Source organism: Phaenicophaeus curvirostris, chromosome 12, assembly GCF_032191515.1.
Source record: "Phaenicophaeus curvirostris isolate KB17595 chromosome 12, BPBGC_Pcur_1.0, whole genome shotgun sequence".
Lineage (NCBI taxonomy): Eukaryota > Metazoa > Chordata > Aves > Cuculiformes > Cuculidae > Phaenicophaeus > Phaenicophaeus curvirostris.
This window is the reverse complement of record NC_091403.1, coordinates 22804871-22823248: the sequence shown is the minus strand read 5'-3', so window position 1 is coordinate 22823248 and position 18378 is coordinate 22804871. Positions and strand designations below refer to the sequence as shown.

General features: G+C 42.9%; 1 protein-coding gene across 1 annotated transcript in view; it reads right to left on the bottom strand.

Moving 5' to 3' along the window:
* The window catches only part of IQGAP1 (IQ motif containing GTPase activating protein 1), a 61427-nt gene that overhangs the window by 4432 nt on the left and 38617 nt on the right, over positions 1-18378 (bottom strand). The window contains exons 23-36 of the mRNA XM_069866976.1: positions 18015-18223; positions 16798-16953; positions 16479-16642; positions 15112-15336; positions 13905-14045; positions 13727-13811; positions 10800-11032; positions 9921-10053; positions 9464-9566; positions 6502-6637; positions 4479-4566; positions 3781-3993; positions 2645-2811; positions 840-962 (exon numbers count right to left, since the gene is read on the bottom strand). Coding sequence (XP_069723077.1) covers positions 840-962; positions 2645-2811; positions 3781-3993; positions 4479-4566; positions 6502-6637; positions 9464-9566; positions 9921-10053; positions 10800-11032; positions 13727-13811; positions 13905-14045; positions 15112-15336; positions 16479-16642; positions 16798-16953; positions 18015-18223 — 2176 coding nt within the window. The remainder of the gene's footprint in view (positions 1-839; positions 963-2644; positions 2812-3780; positions 3994-4478; positions 4567-6501; positions 6638-9463; positions 9567-9920; positions 10054-10799; positions 11033-13726; positions 13812-13904; positions 14046-15111; positions 15337-16478; positions 16643-16797; positions 16954-18014; positions 18224-18378) is intronic.

Sequence of the window (18378 nt, the reverse complement as noted above, 5' to 3'; positions counted from 1 at the left end):
TCACATCTCATGCAGTGCACAAAATACAAAACATAACTCAGGGTTGAAAAAAAATTCTATTAACAGGCAGCTTCCACAGAAGATACACCAAGTTTAAGGCTAGCAAACTGCAGCTGGACAAACTGAAGCTAGCTAACCTGATTTTTTTGACAGTGAGAGCTATTAACCACAGCAACAATCACCCTAGGAGGTACCCTTCCCTGACTGTGTGAGTGACAAGGAAGGGGCAGGTGGGAAGGTGATGTCACATTTAAATCTCATTGTGCTTCTCAATCAAAGTCCTGCTTCTCTTCAACCAGCAAGAGAACCAAAAAGCGACCACCATGCAATGTTTCTTGGCCCAAGAGATGCCAGCTTACATTATCAAAATTATTTCTTCAGCTTTAATAGCTAAGTCTACCAACAATGCTAAATTCCAGGAACAAAACCGCAAGGCAATTTATCACAATCTCACACACAGAATCATAGAATGAGTTGGGTTGAAAGGAACCTTAAAGACTATCTAATTCCATCACCCCTGCCATGGGCAGGGACATCTCCCACTGGATCAGGCTGCCCGAGACCCCATCCAACCTGGCCTTGAACACTTCCAGGGATGGGGCAGCCACAACTTCCCTGGGCAACCCGTTCCAGTGCCTCACCACACCCATCGTGAAGAAATTTCTCCTTATATCTAGTCTAAAGCTTCCCCTCTCCAATTTATAGTCACACAATCTCAGAGCTTCTGCTCCTCAACTGCCTAGACTAGTTTGGAGAATGAGGCAAGAATTCAGCATACCTGTCTTCCTCTTCCTCCAGGAAGGTTATTTCACACTGAAGTGTTTAAAGAAGATACTCACTGATTACTTTGCAGGTCCTCAATCTCTAAAAGCACTCCCTTTTCATGAAGTCGAGCTGCTGTATATTTTAGAGAAATCTTTTTACTGTTTTTGCCTTTCATCTCCCGAGGCTTCTTAGAGACTCTGAGGGGAAAATAAAACAACAAAAGACCCCACCAAACAAGTTGATCAGTCAAACGAGTAAAGAGATTTCAGAGATTAAACATTTAATACTATTTGGACGAGGGGACAGAACCAGTAAAGCCAATCAATTGTAACCAATACAGCTAATAGATTATGTATTTTTACAGTGAGTTTATCTACAAAGCTCTACTTGTAGCTCAGATTAGACCTGTGATTTTTCACTATTTACCTATGACTGTTATGCTACAGTGGAAGAAAAAAAATAACCCCCTACTCCTCAAATCCTAACACCATGTGGTACTTCACAGAAAGTCAGGCAAAAGTGAGTCTGGTGACAGCTGACGTGGGGAAGGCCGACATAACTCAACAACTTCCTTGTGTCAGTTTTCACTGGCAGTTCTTCTTCCCACATCTCACTGGGAAGAAAAACATTTTTTTCAGGAAAAACTGAACTGTCTTGCACTACAACAACAGACTCCATTCAGGATAAAACCAAACAATTTGTGATCATAGAATCATAGAATAACCAGGTTGGAAGAGACCCACCAGATCATCGAGTCCAACCATTCCTATTCCTATCTAACACTAAACCATGCCCCTTAGCACCTCGTCCACCCGTGCCTTAAACACCTCCAGGGAAGGGGACTCAACCACCTCCCTGGGCAGCCTCTGACAGTGACCAATGACCCTTGCTGTGAAAAATTTTTTCCTAACGTCCAGCTTAAATCTCCCCTGGCAGAGTTTGAGGCCATTCCCCCTCATCCTGCCCCCTGTCACCTGGGAGAAGAGGCCAGCACCCTCCTCTCCACAACCTCCTTTCAGGTAGTTGTCGAGAGCAATGAGGTCTCCCCTCAGCCTCCTCTTCTCCAGCCTAAACAACCCCAGCTCTCTCAGCCGCTCCTCATAAGGCCTGTTCTCCAGCCCCTTCACCAGCTTCATTGCTCTTCTCTGGACTCGCTCCAGAGCCTCAACATCCTTCTTGTGGTGAGGGGCCCAGAACTGAACACAGGATTCGAGGAGCGGTCTCACCAGTGCCGAGTCTAGAGGGAGAATAACCTCCCTGGGCCTGCTGGTCACGCAGTTTCTGATAAAAGCCAAGATGCCATTGGCCTTCTTGGCCACCTGGGCCACTGCTGGTTCATGTTCAGTTGACTTACAACCAACAGCCCCAGGTCCCTCTCCTCCAGGCAGCTTTCTAGACAGACTTTTCCTAGTCTGTAGCACTGCATAGGGTTGTTGTGCCCCAAGTGCAGGACCCGGCACCTGGCCTTGTTAAACCTCATGCCATTGGACTCAGCCCAGCGGTCCAGCCTGTTCAGATCCATTATCCTTGTAGATAACTATGTTATTGTCACTCTCTGCTCCTAGAAAGGATAACAGGACAGGCTGAGCACCACCCACATTATCTGGAATACCTGCCTTATTCCCACTGGACCCCCTACACTCCCCTCTCCCAGAGGAACCAAAATTCTTTCAAGTATGTCTTTTTGACCCCATTTGGGACACTACCCTCTCCCTGTATTTATCCACCACTGGACCCTTTCCCTAGAACTATCACTGTGGTAAAAAGCGTGACTGAGAAGCTTTGAGCAGACAGCATTATCATTCTTCTAGCAACCACCTACCCATGGCTTTCTGTAAGAAGCACATCCAGGGCCACATCATTGTTCCGAGATACTTACTTGCCTTTGCTGGCCAGGTTATCCAAACAGGTTTTGATGTAGCTTTTGTAATAATCCACTTGTTCCTCATAAAAAGTAGCTTTGGAATTCAAGGCACTGTAGGTCTGCTGCAGCTTCACCAGCTCTGCCTTTCTTCTCTGACGGTATCGACGCTGATTTCGGATATCCTACATCACAGAGGAAGACAAGCAAAGACCTAACAGTCATTTGAGCTCTCCAGCTGCTCAAGCCCAGAGCATGTTGAAACACACCATTTGGTTTTGTTTAGTCTTGCTTCATCCTACAAGCTCAAGCCCTCCATTGCACTTGACTCAGATTATAAGTGTCCCAACTTCTCCTCCCTGCTGACTATTTTTGGAACTAAACCATCTCTGCACAGCACTTCATTTGAACCTCTTGCTGCTTTCTCAAACTTCAGTGTTTTCCTAGTTGCAATGACTATAGGGGGCACCAACAGCTACACAAATTAAAGGAAGGCAGCAATTTTTGCCACTGCTGGGTAGGAAAGCTATCTTACAAATCAAGTGTTACAACCATAGCAGCGTACAGACTTCCTTGTCTCTATTTTTCAGTCAGCCATCCTTAACCATATGTTACCTTAATACTCGAACAGAAAACATCACATATTCAAGTCAACTACTATTTCCATTTTTGACACATATTAATGACAGTATGATTAATTCTAATTGTATCCTTAAAGGCGATTATTCATTCATTTTACATAAATAACATTTCCCAGGCATTTTTTTTGTAACCACATGATATTGTCACCATAGCAGTGTACAACAGTAGTAGACCACTTTGCAAGTTTTTCTCAGGTCCCTCACTTACCATTTATGCAATACTGAATGGGCATATTTAAATAAAAAAATAAAGTTCACATATCAGGACTTCCTACCAAACTGCAACACTCTTCCTAGAAATGCCTGAGATTCTGATAACACAGTGATCTGAGAACACACAAACATCCTATAAAAGTGACGGACTTCCGAAATGCTGCAACAAATGGTAGGCTTTGTGTCTGTTAAGTTAGGGACTACAGAACTTACTCCTCTCGAAAATTTGCCAGTTTCACAACTCTGCAAACAGTGGAAGAACTCCCACTATGATTCCCAGGAAACTATCAACTGGCATACCTTTGCGATGTCATTGATTAGTTCCTGGTATTTATTTTTGGCATTGACTGTCCCCAGTTCTGCCAGCTTCTTCAAGCCTGTTTTGATTTTATCTTTTTTTTCTTGAAGATTCAAGTTGCCATCTTCCTTTACAGACACAGATTTTTTCATCTTATCGGGAGTTTTAGCATCACGAATGGCCCGTTTCTGCATAGCTCGTTGATGCTCTGCTTCCTAGAAAAAGAAATCAAAAAGTTACAAGTTTATAAGCGGTTCAATTTTAAGGTGACGAAGAACTTGAAATACATTGTCAGACCTCCAGCAGCATAAAGGACGAAGAGTTCTGCTTAGTCATTCCTGCATTGCGTCCAACAAAGCCCCCTTTGATGAACACACTCCACATATGAGAGCCAGCAGAAGCCTGCCTGCCATTTAAAACAGCCTTCTAGATGAACAATTTCTAGCAACTACCAGAGGAGTAAGATTCACGCATACCATTTATGTCCACTATAATTCCCTCCTTATCATTGTTAAACACTGCTCCAGTAAGGTGGAGACAGCTTCACTGCAATACACAAATGCAGATTCCTGAGCATATCCACATACATCTGGATAGGAAACTGTCACCGATAATTGCCATCACATACATCCACCCATGTGATGACAATTATCGATGACAATTTTCTAGCCTAAAAAAATACACGTAAACAACTTCATACTTGCTCAGAGGTAGCTGGAGTTTCCAATATCTCAGTCAGCGTCTCCCCTGGTTGGAAGCGGATTACATCAACAATTAAACGTTTTGTGCTGCAAAGAAATCAAGGAGAATAGGAGAAAAACTTTAAACTGAAAGATCTTCAATACCAGTCTACTCTGCAATAACAGCAATATTCTCGATTTACCTCAAATGAGACTGTCACTGAATGTGCACTTATGTCAGTCAGAGGCTAGACCAGACCAGAACCCAAAGAAGCATTTTACTTTTTTGATAGAAAGTGGTTCCCCAAAAGGTTCCTCCATGTAGCACACAGGATTTGCTCCACAGAAGCCCCTCGAATAGCAAGGACATTACCCCATGTATTTCGAGGCAGCTCCAATACTGCCTTGTGGCAGTGGACCACAGAAGCTGCAATTCCAAAATGAAAGGTAAAGCAGGTAGCAGCAACAGCGAATTCATGCAGCCAGAAAAAAGCCTGTAACATTATCCATCCATAAACGCACTTCAGTGCCTTGTAACAGGTATCAAAAAACTCCACTGGACTACTTTTTCGTGCGTCTGGTAACTGAGCCAGAGCAGATTCCTGACTCCAATGTGTGACAGACAGGGTCATTCCTTGATCTCAGCTGTGATTTAATTGCAGCCAGAGCCCACTCTGAGACAATTCTGTCAATGAGCCACAGGATGAAACCAAATGGCACCTTCAGTACTTCACAGTCAAGCTGGAATTGTTTTTGGCATCACAGAAAGCACATTACACGCACACCTTTCTCATCACCCACAACTTAAATGACTACCAGAACATCTGGTAATTCTTTACTTTTGCAATGACCATATCATTCTACTGGTGGCTAGGGAAATACCGATTTATCTTTTGAAAAGCCCAGTTAATTCCAAGTTATTTTTGGAGACAAGATTTTCTTCTGGGAGGTCATTGGTCCATCTAGGTCAAGTGTAAATTAACCCCAGGAACTCTCAGTTGAATTATCTAGCGTCTGATCAGCGAGTAAATATGCATCTGAACATCAGGTAGCTGCTCTATGTATCTCAGCAATGGGGATTTGCTTAAAATTGGCCAAGTGTCAATATTAATACTAAGTCCCCCAAAACAGAGTCCAGCAAAAATGAAACTCCTGACAGTCCATTGCTCTCTTTCTTTCCACAGGCAAATAACATCTCTGCTTCCCAGGAAGCATTTACTAGAGTCAAATTTGGGGGAGAGCAAGTGCAGAGAATGGGATCGCATCATAAACAGAAGAAGGAGAGCAGCAAAAGCAAAAATACCCTGAAGAGAATTCCCACAGAGAGCAGGGAAAGCTACAGGGAGGTGATCATCAGTTAGCATCATCTCCTGCTTCTCTGACAGGACAGAGGCATGATCTGCGCAAATGCCATGTGGGAAAGCTAATTCTGCAGGAACTAGCAAAACTTAGCAAGAGTTCCTCACATATACCAGAAATGCAGTTACCCTTGACATTTCTCTGTGTCACATGTATTCTATTAAAAGCATCTGCATGGGCATTGTATACACAAATACTGATTCATCTAAAGTCTACATCAATAGATTTCAGAGTTAAAACTCAATTGTGATGAACACTCGCTAATTTAAGATGTTCTTTACAAATTTTTCACATGCAGGTGAATCCAACTGCTGCCATCACACTCAGTCACACATAAAAAGTTTTCTTTTCTGATAGCTTTCCTGTCCTGAACCATCCAAGAATAAAAGAATGACAAATTCCACAATGACTAACAGAACAAATGTAACAGAATCACAGAATCATAGAATCACCAGGTTGCAAAAGACCCACTAGATCGAGTCCAACCATTCATATCAAACACTAAACCATGCCACACAGCCACAGCACTGGAAGGCTATGGCTACAAGCTCAGTGTATTTGGAGCAACAGTCCCATGTTTGTTTAAATCACACTTTGAATCTCTTATTTTCACACACAGATAAGCTGTGAAAATTCAGTTCCTCGTTCTCTTGAGAAACATACCAGGTAGTTGCCCCCACTTACTTCAAAAGAATCGTCCTTGCATCCATCTCTGCATTCTCATCGCCAGGAACATCAAATTTATTAGTGAGCGTGAGAGAAACCTCAGTCTTTGCTAGCATATCCCTGTTGGGGTCATTAATGTTGCCAGACCCTTCCCCTGCCAAGCAGAAAGAGTTTATAGGTTAAATCATAGAATCACCAGGTTGGAAAAGACCCATCGGATCACTGAGTCCAACCATTCCTATCAAATACCAAACCATGCCCCTCAGCACCTCATCCACCCCTCCCTTAAACCCCTCCAGGGAAGGGGACTCAACCACCTCCCTGGGCAGCCTCTGACAGTGACCAATGACCCTTGCTGTGAAAAAATTTTTCCTAACGTCCAGCTTAAATCTCCCCTGGCAGAGTTTGAGGCCATTCCCCCTCATCCTGCCCCCTGTCACCTGGGAGAAGAGGCCAGCACCCTCCTCTCCACAACCTCCTTTCAGGTAGTTGTCGAGAGCAATGAGGTCTCCCCTCAGCCTCCTCTTCTCCAGCCTAAACAACCCCAGCTCTCTCAGCCGCTCCTCATAAGGCCTGTTCTCCAGCCCCTTCACCAGCTTCATTGCTCTTCTCTGGACTCGCTCCAGAGCCTCAACATCCTTCTTGTGGTGAGGGGCCCAGAACTGAACACAGGATTCGAGGAGCGGTCTCATCAGTGCCGAGTCTAGAGGGAGAATAACCTCCCTGGGCCTGCTGGTCACGCAGTTTCTGATACAAGCCAAGATGCCATTGGCCTTCTTGGCCACCTGGGCCACTGCTGGTTCATGTTCAGTTGACTTACAACCAACAGCCCCAGGTCCCTCTCCTCCAGGCAGCTTTCCAGCCAGACTTCACAGAATCACAGCATAACCAGGTTGGAAGAGACCCACCGGATCACCGAGTCCAACCGTTCCTACCAAACACTAAACCATATCCCTCAGCACCTCGTCCACCCGTGCCTTAAACACCTCCAGGGAAGGTGACTCAACCACCTCCCTGGGCAGCCTGTTCCAGTGCCCAATGACCCTTTCTGTAAAGAATTTTTTCCTAACGTCTAGCCTAAACCTCCCCTGGCGGAGCTTGAGGCCATTCCCTCTTGTCCTGTCCCCTGTCACTTGGGAGAAGAGGCCAGCACCCTCCTCTCTACAATGTCCTTTCAGGTAGTTGTAGAGAGCAATGAGGTCACCCCTCAGCCTCCTCTTCTCCAGCCTAAACAACCCCAGCTCTCTCAGCCGCTCCTCATAAGGCCTGTTCTCCAGCCCTTTCACCAGCTTTGTTGCTCTTCTCTGGACTCGCTCCAGAGCCTCAACATCCTTCTTGTGGTGAGGGGCCCAGAACTGAACACAGTATTCGAGGAGCGGTCTCACCAGTGCCGAGTACAGAGGGAGGATAACCTCCCTGGACCTGCTGGTCACGCCGTTTCTGATACAAGCCAAGATGCCATTGGCCTTCTTGGCCACCTGGGCACACTGCTGGCTCATATTCAGTCAGCAGTGAATATGACTTCTCCTAGTCTGTAGCACTGCATAGGGTTGTTGTGCCCCAAGTGCAGCACCCGTATTCTTTACATACTTGAATGCTAGAGCTTTGTAATTTTTCCCTATGTAACAGACCACAGAAAGCCACGCTGTTTCCTATGCTGTCAAAAGGACATTTCAGAAGCTAAAAACATCTTCTAAAATTACAATCTTGAGTACAGCACACATTTCTTCTTCACAAAGCTGAGAAAATGCACCAGCCACAAAGGCAGCACACATCACTAGTTCGTATGCCTTAAAGATAGATGTGCATCCCACTCTATCTCAGTGTCTCACTCTCTACTGAGAAGAGTAGTTGACCTGTCAAAAATACTTTATAAATTAAAATATTACCATACTCCTATGCTCATGTCCTCACTAGAGTGAATTTTCCAAGCTAAAAGTGAAGCCCTGGGGGGTAACTGAGCTTGTAAACTTCTATTAAACAAAGCTACACTGTCAAAGAGAAATTGTGTCTGAACAGCGTCATCAAAACAGTTGTTAGGACGCTTCCCCTCCCACCCCCCTTTTTAAAGGGCTGCATAAAAATTAAACTCCAACGTATCAACCACATCGACACAATGCACGCAGAAGAAATTAAATGAGGAAGGATGTGAAGTTCTACTCAAGGCCTAGGTTTGCTCACATAACACTTCTTATGCTGTTCTTTGCCAGTGCTCAGAAGACACGCTAGCAATCATTCCTTTGTAAGGTTACAACCTTTCTCATCAAGCAACTTTAAAATAAGCATTTTGTTGTAAAAGCATCCTCTTCAAAACCTGTGTCTGTTCACCACACCCCTGCACACCAGATTTCACACTTCAAATAGGTGCAACATAAAAATGAATGAAGCAGAGAGGCTTGTGTGGTTTTCCAGTGTCTGCTATACCCTGAAGCTCAGGTTTTTAGAAAACACCAACATATTAGTAACGTCTGTTACTTCCTCCCCAACCAGGAAAGGATAGAATTCTTAACGTTGAGAAAAACCTCTAAAGAAGGGGAAGAAGTTATTTGTCCATATGCTAAAGATTGCTATAGGGACACAGGTCATTTAATACTGCTGCACTCTGGAAGGATCGCATACAGATCTCCAGAACAGAGGACAGACCTTTGCTAACAGCCTGAGATGAATGCACACACACACAAACATGGCTCCAGCATAATGGAATGAAGAAAATACATCAAAATATCCTCCTGTCTTCTAGAAACTTCTGTAGTGGGGTGAGGTGAGGGAAGTGGTGAAGAAGAGAAAAAGAGTCCCTGATTTTTTTCAGGGTAAGAAGTTCTGCAGTGAGAGAGAATACAATGGAATAAATCTATCGCTGCATTTCACAAAAAAATCATCTCGAATGACCTCTGACAACTCTTTAGATAGTTTCTTTCACTGCAGTTCAAGTCATTTAAGGCAATATTGCATATTTCTCAAGTACAATAAACTAGATCACCTATTAAGGACTCAATTGTAGGAACCTCTCCGAGATCGTCCAGCAGCTCATGGATTGGATCATTGTGCTCGGGAGCAATGGCATCTTGATGGTCTAAGAGCAACTAGACAAACAGAAAGAACATTTATGTTGTTAATTGGACATCCTTTTCTAGACAGTAAAATTACACTGCTTTGAGACAGTATCTTTTAAAAAAAGAGATCTTATCTCACTGAACACCAAAGCAGCAGTATGAACACGCAAAGCTGTGCCATTATGACATACTCAAATACTTTAAAAAGAAACTTAAAGAAGCAACAAGCAAATTACTTAATTCTATAAGTCGAGCAGCTCTTGCACACTACAATCAAATGATAACTTTCAGCCCTGTATTTGTTAACTTTGGGTTTCAGCCAGAACCACCATTTTCTTTGTAAGCACTGTGCATAAATAGGAACTGTGACTGATGTGTACTTACAGTGTGTGTATTGATGATTTCACCAATAGAAATATAAATAACAGGTTTAGTGAGAGTCACCAAGTCAGAATATTCATCAATATTAAATTTATCCTGCAACTCAGGAACCTCACAGGCAGCCTGAAAAAAACGTCTTGGAAAAATGGAGAAAAGAACAATCAGCATGACAGTCACGTGACGCATCTAGACGCATTAACTCCCCACAAAAAACAGAACAGCAGCCTCCCTTCTTTAAGTTACAGTACATTATGGCCTACTAAAGTTTTTCAGCTTTTGCTTAGCACATCAGAAGTAACCTAGTAAATTCAATTCTTGATATTGGCCACGCTGACGTTGGCTCCTTTTCAGCATTCACCAGACTGGTCTACGGCTCTAGGGACCTTGTTCACACACCCTCCTACACCCCTTGCTCCCAGAAATCCTTGCATTTCTTCCTTCCAAAACTCAAGAGGTGACAATTCTTGAAGAAATGCTTACTTCAACTATACAGACAGTTAAATGCCAACCTGCTTTACTCCTGAGCACCAGTGGGTTTTCACGTGGAGCCAAGATTGGACAGAAGAATGTATATCCATTCTAGTTGTCCACATCCAAAGCGTCACAATAAACACGTGCAAGAGCGACCTTTATTCTGGAAACTCCCAAGTCAAAATACTTGACTTTGCAACCTCATTAATATACGCTCATAAATTTCAGGCACGCATTTTATCTGCCATCGTCACTGATGCTTATGGCAGTCTGGAGTGCAATCTCCTATTTTCAACAGACCACATATCTGACAGACAGAATTTATCATATTTAAAAATTATTATTATCCCTTTTTACTTGCAATGTCACCCTCTGACAAGCCTCCCAACCTAACTAACTATGGTTTTCTACCTGAATTTCTGGTATGACTGTGACAGGTATTCATTAATGATGCTTAGGTGCGCATTGTCTCCCATGAACATCTTATTGGATGCAGCATGCTGCAACATCTTTGCAATGGAACCAAGGTTTCTGCGTTGATCCGTGGTCAGCTGGCCTCCAGCTGAGAGATCAATGATGTCAAACGCATCTGGTGCGACAATGGCTGGATTCATGTAGCGATAATACAGTAAGTTGCCAACAATCTGGGAAAAGTCAAGTAGAGAAGAAATTAACAAGAAACAAAGGCACAGGACCCAACTGAATTTGACTGAAACTACTCTGACTGTGCTTTGATAAATTACTTTCTTGTAAGCCAGAGGCCCCTTTCAAGGTAAGTGTTGTGCTGTGCTGTCGTATGCAAGCATGTACTATCCCAAAGAATCTACAGCATAAAAAAAAAAAATCATTAACACACCAAAGGACAGTCAACACAAAGAGGGAAGAATGAGCACTACCAGTCACAGGACAATATAGCAGTAGATATTTCTATGTAAAAAGATTTAACACGTTAACATATGGATGGGAGGTATTACAAGTTACCAAGGGACTACTCATATGAGCATGAAACAATCTATCATGAGAATCATCTTCATAGCCCTCCTCTGGACCTGTTCCAACAGTTCCATATTCTTCTTACCTCAAGGTAACAGGTAACCTCAACTCTTGGAACTGGTCCAGAGGAGGCTACAAAGATGATCTGAGGGCTGGAGCACCTCCCGTATGAGGACAGGCCGAGAGAGCTGGGCTTATTCAGCCTGGAGAAGAGAAGGCTCCAAGCAGATCTTGTAGCAACCTTCCAGTACCTGAAAGGGGCTACAGGAAAGCTGAGGAGGGACTATTCATAAAGGCTTGTAGTGATAGGACGAGGGGTAACAGGTATAACCTCAAGAAGGGCAGATTTAGACTAGACATTAGGAAGAATTTCTTCACCATGAGAATGGTGACACTGGAACAGGTTGCCCAGGGAAGTTGTGGCTGCCCCATCCCTCGAGCTGCCAGGCTGGATGGGGCCTCAGGCAGCCTGACCTAGTGAGATGTCCCTGCCCGTGGCAGGGCGGTTGGAACTAGACGAACTTTAAGGTTCCAACCCTAACTACTCTATGATTCTTTAAATCAAACAGAACCGAGTTAGTCCAACCAAGGGCAGAATGATCATGGTATAGAGGAACCCAGCAATGCAGGTTTTAAGCATGCAGAATTATCCACCATCTCAAACAAAGCAAGAAAAGTGAGGAAGTATGGCACATCAAGGAGCTAAACAGAGGAAACTACTTTGCATTCCTTCTCTACAGCCCTTTTCTCTTTCAGAATAATTATTTGACAAGCCAGCAACATTTCCAGGCATGGACCCCAGCTAAAAGTTTGCAAGAGTAACTGAGAAAACACTTAGCCACAGGTAAGAAAATAAGAAGTAGAGGAGACAAATTGTATTTGATGCTTCAAAATCAAATACACCTAGTCAAATGTGAGCAGCAATAAACTTCAAGGAACCAAAAATAAGTATGCCACATTATCCATATGCTCACAAATACACTTCTAACCTGTATTTGCTATTTGGCCAAAAGTAATTTCGGCAATGAAAAGATATTAACCCAACATGCTGATGTAAAGTGATAGTTCTCACACCGCATGCTCTAGTATTTTCTGGTGGTTCACAGAAATTTGCAGAGGGCCAGGTCACTGAATCTTGGCTTTGCCTGCTTGTCATATGACGTAAATGCATGGAAGAGATCAGGGTCTGAACAAACAGCTGAAAACAGAGAGAAAAAAATCTAGCCATTGCTCGGTGGCCCCAGAATTTCTTTATTGCTTTCAGTGAAGTCATGTTTTTGACAACTGTTTCATGGAAGCCTCTGCTGTACTCTCTCTCTCTCAACAGACTGTGTTGTGAGATGACAACAGTCAAAGCCGTTTACTACCAGTAACAACAAAATACATCTGTGAAAGAAACTGTATTAATAACTTTAAAATTTGCAGGGGCAAGTAGTCATTGCATGCAACTGCAGTTTGGACTTCCAGGTGGACAGCTACATTGTCTCCACAAGGACTAATGAAAACCACAGTTTTCCACCTAAATTTCCAGATGGAAAAAATTAATTCACCTGCATAGAAAGAATCGATGTCTCAGAATGGGAAAGCACAGAACTAGAAAAGAGAAGAAAACAGCATTCAGATTGGTAATTATTTTGTAATGAAGCAGAGGCAGGGAAGTTTAAAGAGGCATTGTCAAGTATTCTAAGATTTAAACATTGCTTTAATAACAAGCAAAACATCCATGGACATAAAGGGCTTCACAGTTACCAAAAGCCACAAAACCAAAGAAACATCAATGAAAACCCCAAAGTTATACTCATCTGAGTACCTCTATTTGGAACCTGTTAATTCTCCAAACCTACTGAAATGCAAAATACAAAACTGACCGGACATCATGGAAAGTGACTCTGTGTATGTCACTGTCAGAATATCCTAGAGTGCTACAGAGAGGGAATTAGGAATACCAGAATTTTGCATACAGACTTTAACTTGACATTGTCTCTTTAAGAAAGGAGCAGCTGGCTGTGATCACACCAGCAAAACCAAGGTTTACTTTCTAGGAGCAAGAGCACCCCAAGTCAAGAAACCTAACGAACCAAATGGCCACAACATTAGAAGAAAAGCAGCAGAAGCAAGAGGATACCTCCTTCTGAACAGTGTATTACAACTCAGGTGATATCTACGGAGCTAACAATCGAAAGCCCAGTGTGAAACATATTCTATCCACAGAAGTAAATAAAGAAGTTTTATATAGGTTTCCATGCAGTCCTCTTACACATACACCCAGCAAAGGAGAAGAACAAGATATGCTTGCCACAGCTAATTCAACTGACAACTACTCACAAACACGTTCAAATCCTCACCTTCAGAAGCTCATCTTCACCAGCATCAGGAAACTTCTCATGCAGGGAGTCCTTTAGTACCTTGGCAATGAAACGCATTCCATAACTTCAAGAGAAAGAAAATGGGCAAGTAAGAGTGCTGCAAGCATAAACCCATCAACAGCTTCTTAGGGACAATAACGCAGTACACCAAACTCACGGGATTTTGTCCACTGAGCTCACAATGGCAGACAGGAATTTGTCTGTCACTGTCCTCATGTTTCTGATTGAGGCATCCAGGCGTGTCCTCACTTCTTCATGATTTAGAGCTTGTTCAGGGGTAACATCATATGGCAGCTTGCTATTCAAAAAAGTCAAACACGTGAAGGTGAGTATTCCTCAGGCTGGCGTTTTTTAAGGATTTCTAGCTTGACATGGAAAGAAGCTTATGTTCACTTGGCTGCAAAGAGCCCATTAACCTTTTAGGCACTAGAAGACAACTTGTTTTCACTTCTTCCCCTCTCCTTTGCAATGGCCACTGTGAGGAAAGGCCAAGCTAACTTTTTTACAGAATCACTAGGTTGGAAAAGACCTCCGTGATTATCAGCATCACCTCTGTGCCTGGGAAGATCATGGAACAGATCCTCCTAGAAGCTCTGCTAAAGCACATGGAGGACAGGGAGGTGATTAATGGCAGCCAGCATGGCATCACCAGGGGCAAATCCAGTATGACCAACTTAGTGGCTTTCTATGATGGGGTAACTGCAACAATTCTATGAATCTATATACGACTGCAGATTACTTTGGGAAAACTCATTCAGCTGCATGGCTTGGTTTGGTTTGGTGTGTTGCTTGGCTCCGTTTAAAGTATTTTAAAAAGCCCAACACAACAGAATCCAACAGAAACCTACTAAATCACACGTACTAGAAGAAAAAAAACTAGAATTGCACAAAACCATCTAGCACAATCTAATTGTCTTCAGTGGCTGATATTAATTAGAAAGATGTTAGGATTAAAAAGAACTGTAATGTCGCACTTCTCCTCCAGCAAAAGAGGTCTTGTTGACTTGCTAAATCTTGCACAGGCTATATAAGACACAGAACCGCTTCCCACATACTTTTTCTAAACATGATTTCTTTTAGGTTAGAGGGTATCTCATAGCTAATTATTAAGTCAACCCAGGCAAACACCAGAGGCCATTTCCTCTTCTTTCTCCTAATAAGATTCCCTTTCAACACCCACAGCACCATTGCCAGAACATGTTTTTTTAAAACTCTCAGATGAAAGCCATCTTCAGGAGACAGAAAAGACAGTATTAATTGGCCAGATCATGCAGTGCAGCCAAGGATAGTTTAGAATGATTAATCAAGCAGTGCAAAGCAGCTAAGCAATGTTTAGAAAAACACGGTAGCAACAGTTTCCATACCTGGCCTCACCAGTTTGAGACTCCATCTGGTTAACCCAAGACTTGTAAATATCCACTGGATCGGTTTTGATATTCAGTGATTTGTCATCAATAATTTCCTTCACAACAGGAGCCAGGATCTGCCTCAGGGCATTCTGACCACGGGCACCACGGTTGAAACTTACCACCATTTTAATAACAGTAGGATTCCCAGTAACAATTTCATGTATTTGGTCTACTTTTGATCTGAAAAAGAAAGAATCTACTTGGAATATGAGGTACATATAATTTTGTCAGCTGTAGATACATTTCTTGTCATAAACCAAACTGTTAAAATAGCATCACCCTCACAAAACAGATAGTGGATGTGTTCTGAAATCTCAATGCAGCAATAAACTGCAACACTGTACAAGAACTATACTGGAACACTTCTCAAGACAGATGAAGCAAGAAACCTACAACCTGTGCTTTAGAATTCCAACACAACTGGCCCAAATTCATCTCAACAACAATTAACACTATTCCAACTGTACATTCTATTTCAGAACACAATTCAAAAACACAAAGGAAACAGAATGTGTTTTATGTAAGGAAGAAAAAGAACAGTAGGTTTCTTTCAGTATTTAAAATAAGAAAATAAGCAATTACAACAAAACCCACTTCTAGAATACCGCTATGTGAAATACAGTGGCAGAAAATAAAGTGTCTACTACTATTCTAAGCATGGGAAAAAAAAACTCACTTAGAAGTTATTAGTTTCAAGGCATATACCATCTTCATGCTTAACAAGCAATCCAAAGAATGCTCAAAGAGTAGTCCCTTAAGAATTTTATTGTGTATTCCTCTTCACAGCAAGGTGTGCAGCCCTGCATTATAAAGAAGTGAAGTCACCTAACACTGAGCTCCTAAGGCCCAACTGACCAAACAAAACACACCTGAGGACAGACAGAGTCCCTAGCACTGACAGCAAATAGAAATGAAAAACAAAGCCTCTCTGTTTCAGCCTCCTCATCAGCTTCTGGAAATTCAGAGAGCTCAGAGTTAGCTCCCCCTCGGCTTGTAAACCAGAGTTTGTCACGTCTTGAAGGTGTTTATAATCAGACTCTGGAGAACTGAGATTACACTGAATTTTAGGATCAGATTAAAAGTAGCAGCCATGCCGAGCAGTGAAATCCTGACTGAAGTAAAAAGCCCTCATCCTCAATGGACGTATTTGACTGTTCCTTTATAGACTATGTTAACAACAGCTATGAAATGGGAAGAGAACAGTGAAGGGACAGCTTAGCATTATCCACATATTATCACGAGAAATAACATGAGAACTCCTCAATTCAAGAGATTTCCAAAACTGATTCACCAGCAAGAATGTGCTGTACGCTACCACATACTTGATCTCTTCCTGCAGTGCCGTTTGGAAAAGCCGCAACAATAGGTATTCCTCTCTTTGATTAGATGCATAGTTATAGAGTGTGAAGATGACGGAATCCATGAACTTTGTGGATTTGTTCTGAGGCATCTGAAAAATCAGCTTGGCCAAGTAGGTTGGGTTAGTCTACAAAACCAACAAAAATTACTTAGCGTGCACACCCATACGGGCCAGCACTGCCAAGAACTATGGTGGCTCAAGACTACAGTGCAGAAGCAAAGACTGCCAAGACATGTAAGTCTCTGACAAGACATTACTGACCAACGTCAGATGCCGCTTACCTGAAGTAAGTAGAATAAATGCTGATAGGCTTCCAGCTTTTCCCTCTTTTCTTTGCTCAAAGCTTTCAAACCTCCCCTTTGTTTGTTCAGCATCATCATGTCAGAGAGCTGTTCCTTGTTCTTCTTGGTAAGTTTTTTGCTATGAGAAACAACATCCTGGAAAGGATAAGGACAGATTCCCCTCTCAGTATTTCTTAACAGGCAATTTTGGAGAACAGTTGTGCCTGAGATTCTCCTTCTCTTGTACGTGAGAAGACAGGGCCAATGTATGCCTGGGGCCATTAAAGTGAACTATTATTTGCTACAGCAGAAACCTCTCTGACTGGAAGTACATGTTCTGCTTTGTCATCAACTCCATTTATTTGTCCAAAACCCTAGAAGGCAATCCTGTATGACCAACCTGGCAGCTTTCTATGATGGGGTAACCGCAGCAGTAGACACAGGTAAACCAACAGATATGATCCACTTAGACTTCTGTAAAGCCTTTGACACAGTCCCCCAGAACACCCTTCTCTCTAAATTGGGGAGACAGGGATTTGATGGGTGGACTGCTCAGTGGATAAGAAACTGGTTGGAGGGGCATATTCAGAGAGTAGTGGTCAATGGCTCAAAGTCCAGATGGATATCCATGACAAGTGGTGTGTCCCCCAAGTGTCCATACTGGAAGACATTAAACAGCACTGGTCCATCAATGATATTGACAGCGAGACTGCGTGCACCCTCAGCAAGTTTGCAGATGACACCAAGCTGAGTGGTGTTGTTGCCACACTGTAAGGATAGGATGTCATCCAGAGGGAGCTGGAGAGGCTGGAGTGGGCCTGTGAAAACCTTTAATCAACAAACACCAAGAGGCAAGAGCATGTCTCCTCCCTCTGAAATCACTCCCTTTGCTGCAAGCCTGTGGCATGTCACTTGTTTAACCACAAAGGAACAACACAACAGAGTTCTCAACGCCTCTAAAAATACAATTCGTTGCATTCATTAGGTCAAAATAGCCTAGTGTTTGTCTTTCTTAGCTTCAGGTCTTGTTTCTTCTCCTCCTACAGCCTTCTTTCACGGAATGAAGTAAGAACATATTGGGAATATAATCTGCAGGTCTGGGGCAACGTTCACTGCTGGGCCTGAGCAACCTGTGTCTAGGGCTAGGAGCCTTCCATGCTAACTACCACTGGGCTCAGTTCAATCTGTAGTCAGTCACCCACCAGCACACTTCCTACCTGTAATGTAATTTTGTTTTTCACTAGCAGCCCAATTTTGATGTCCATGAGATTGAGGTCATTTTCCAGTTGCTGATTGGATCGGATCAAGGTTACAACTTCCTCACGCAGTTTCATTAGCTCAAGTTCCTCCTGAAAATCTTGGTCACTCTGATCGAGCAAGTGGACAAATTTCCGAACCACAGCCATAGGTGGGTTTTCAGCGTTAACTACAAATAGGCAAGAAAACATCAGGGGACAGGAAGCAGAAGTAAATATATACTTTATCTATGTTTAAACAGCACATCAAGGAGCAGTCAGAATAAAATTAGCACCAACATGTCTGAACAGCTTCTGACATTTTTTATTTCTCGTTTTGAATAAC